The sequence below is a fragment of the Vollenhovia emeryi genome, unplaced genomic scaffold (assembly GCF_000949405.1).
Source record: "Vollenhovia emeryi isolate VEMERY1.0 unplaced genomic scaffold, V.emery_V1.0 DF940181.1, whole genome shotgun sequence".
Taxonomy (NCBI): Eukaryota; Metazoa; Arthropoda; class Insecta; order Hymenoptera; family Formicidae; genus Vollenhovia; species Vollenhovia emeryi.
The window spans coordinates 9,082-11,861 of record NW_011966185.1 but is presented as its reverse complement, the minus strand read 5'-3'; the positions used below and the strand labels follow the sequence as shown (position 1 = coordinate 11,861).

The following is a 2,780-nucleotide window of genomic DNA, read 5'->3' as shown; positions in this document are numbered from 1 at the left end:
CGACGACGACGACGACGACCGGGACGAAGACGACGACCAAGACGACAAAGACGTTTCTTAATCCAAAATTTAACAAATCTGACTTTTGCATTGCAATACCTCCACTCCTGGAGCACGTAGGAGAAAAGTAAAAACACTTTTATTATGCAAATCGTACCCAAGCTATCGATTAAGCGCAGTCTCAATTTCGTCGGATCAGCCGTTGTTGAGATCCGAAAATCTGAGGGCCCGTCAACTCGTGTACTCGCGTAAACTTACACGGTCGGTCTCGCACGCGTGTACTAGCTACGCTTACACTTGGCGCGAGACACTACCGTGTCTCGTGATCATCCACGAACACCTTCAATATCGCAAAATAACGGCGCGATGGGTTCCCAAACTGTTGAACTTCGAGCAAAAATTCATGCGGTTGGAAGTTTGTCGCCGCTTGCTGACGCGATACGAGGCTCAGGGGGACGGTTTTTTAACGCGAATCTTCACTACAGACGAAACATGGGTACACTATTACACTCCCGAAAGCAAGGTGTCGTCTAAAGAGTGGAGGAAGAAGGAGGAAGGGGCGTCAGTCAAAGCGAAGACAACCAATACGTTGCGCAACGGCGGTCGGCACTTGACGTTCACTCATGGTCGTATCACGCGCGTGAAACGTGCGTTCGCGACGAAAACTATGCCACACTGTTCGTAAGGGACCCAGGTATCACATACTCAAGCCGCGACCTTCAAAACATACAGGCGCGCCATCTACAGCGTTTGTCTCGATCATATTTGAACCGCCCTCGTATTTACTACTAGGACGATTCACACAAGACGCGTTAGAAAATCTATTTTCATTAATCCGCGGGAGACAACCTGTTCCAAATGCACGTGACTTTAAACATTCATTACGACTGATTTCCTTATCCCAGTTCCAAGGAAATATTGATCGTGGCAATTACTCGATTAGTGATTCTGATCATCTTATTGAATATTGTAACGATTTAAAACTCGCATGCAAAAAAATGATGCACACATACAATGCCTGGATAATATAGACGAAGATGTATGGAATAAAGGAATATATACACCATTATTAGGAACTGAAACAGATCTCAGCGATACTACACAAACTGCGTTATATCATTTAATAGGTGCATTATTATTTAAAATAAAGAAAAATTTCAAACATTGCAAGCAATGTTTCAGTCCTCTTGTAAGTATCTGTGATAATGATTCTAATAATAATGGTGTGGCGGCCGTAGGCGCCCCTACGGAACGGCAACACGGCCACCACAATACAACTCGCGACCGCGCGCGCGACGCGCGCGAAAACATTCAATCCGAGGGAGACACCCCCGGAGCAAAACTCCACGAGACACCGCTAGAAGCCGCATGAAAACAATAACATTCTCGGAATTGAAAAACGGTGAACTACAGTATAAAAGGGAGCGGAGATAAGCCAACTCTGCGAATCGACTCCAAAGATAATTCACAGGACGTATCGAGGACTCATGCGCACCAGCAAGCCGAGAGCGGTAGTTACGCCGAGGAGACAGCCCCGAGCAGAGTTAGCGGACGGAGCACCAACCGACGCCAAGCCGAGCACAGAGGATCTTCCGGGAGTTACCAGCGAGATCTCGCCCCTCGACGGAGGACCGAAGCAGTCGGCGGAGCTAGCAGAGAGCGGCGGAGCGGCTGAACCTGCAGCGAGCGGAGCAACAGTAGAACGCACGGCGAGCGGAGCGGCGCCTTCAAAACCAGCGCCAGCTAAAGCCTCGCCTCGACGCGGCCGACCACGCTTACCCTGCATAGAGTACAGGCCGTGGAAACTACATAAGATCGAGCTGCCGCCTCCTCGCTTAACGAGACCGCCACGGATATTCATCAGCCCATGGGATCTACGTGTAAGGCGCTTCACCAGCCCACGCTACATCCAAGCGCGCCTGTTCTCACCGATCTCTCCGTTGCCACCGTCACCGCGATCTCCACCACGTACGGTACGGTGTCAAGCGACGCAGACTTCGACCACTGCAGTACGCACGCAAGGCACGCAAACCAGAGGCTGGACTACTAGCGAGTCGGACTCAGAGCCTGAACCGGAGTGCCCATACGGCCCTATCAGGGTGACCGTAACGGCCCCTCACATATCTTACCGAGAGCGCAATCTAAGTTACCGCGCCTCTCGGTCGATATATTTTTTGCCACGCGCCGCAAGGCGCACAAACTCGACCTAAAGCAAACGCTGTATATACTTGTACATATCTGTAAATATATTTCTATTCACATATTCTACTCTCGTCAATAACGGACCTCACTACTGCGATCCTCCACCAGCGAGCGAACAATTCCTTCTGCGCAAACGACAACGGGCAAACGAGCCCCCATAATGGTCTACAGTATTTCTCTAAGTTAAGACAATTTAAAAACAATACATTAATATTTCCAACCATGGATATATACAATATTATATACATATAAGTGTGAACTGTTATTCAGAAAAAATGAGACACAGTTATTATCAAATGCATTAACAGCTACAGAGTTTATTGACACATTTTTACAAAACCATCCTACATTCAGCATACCATCATGCCACAACATCATGTACAAACTGGTAAAAAAATTTGTTATAACAAGAATTCACTTCTCATTAAAAAAAGACAGTACAAATATTTTAAATGCGGGTACTAGCAATAGCAGTAGGAGCGTCGCGATGAAAGGTTCTATAAGCAATATTAAACGTTAAAAATAAATACAACTGATTAACATACTTTACTGCTTTCTGTCATTCACACAAATTCATC

The 2,780-nt window shown here is 47.1% G+C and overlaps 1 protein-coding gene across 1 annotated transcript; it reads left to right on the top strand.

Moving 5' to 3' along the window:
- Positions 1 to 1,487: 1,487 nt before the first annotated feature.
- On the top strand, positions 1,488 to 2,210 carry LOC105556246 (uncharacterized protein DKFZp434B061-like). The gene has a single exon (XM_012003331.1). It carries the CDS (start codon positions 1,488 to 1,490, stop codon positions 2,208 to 2,210), a length of 723 nt encoding a protein of 240 aa, XP_011858721.1.
- The last annotated feature ends 570 nt before the right edge of the window (positions 2,211 to 2,780 follow it).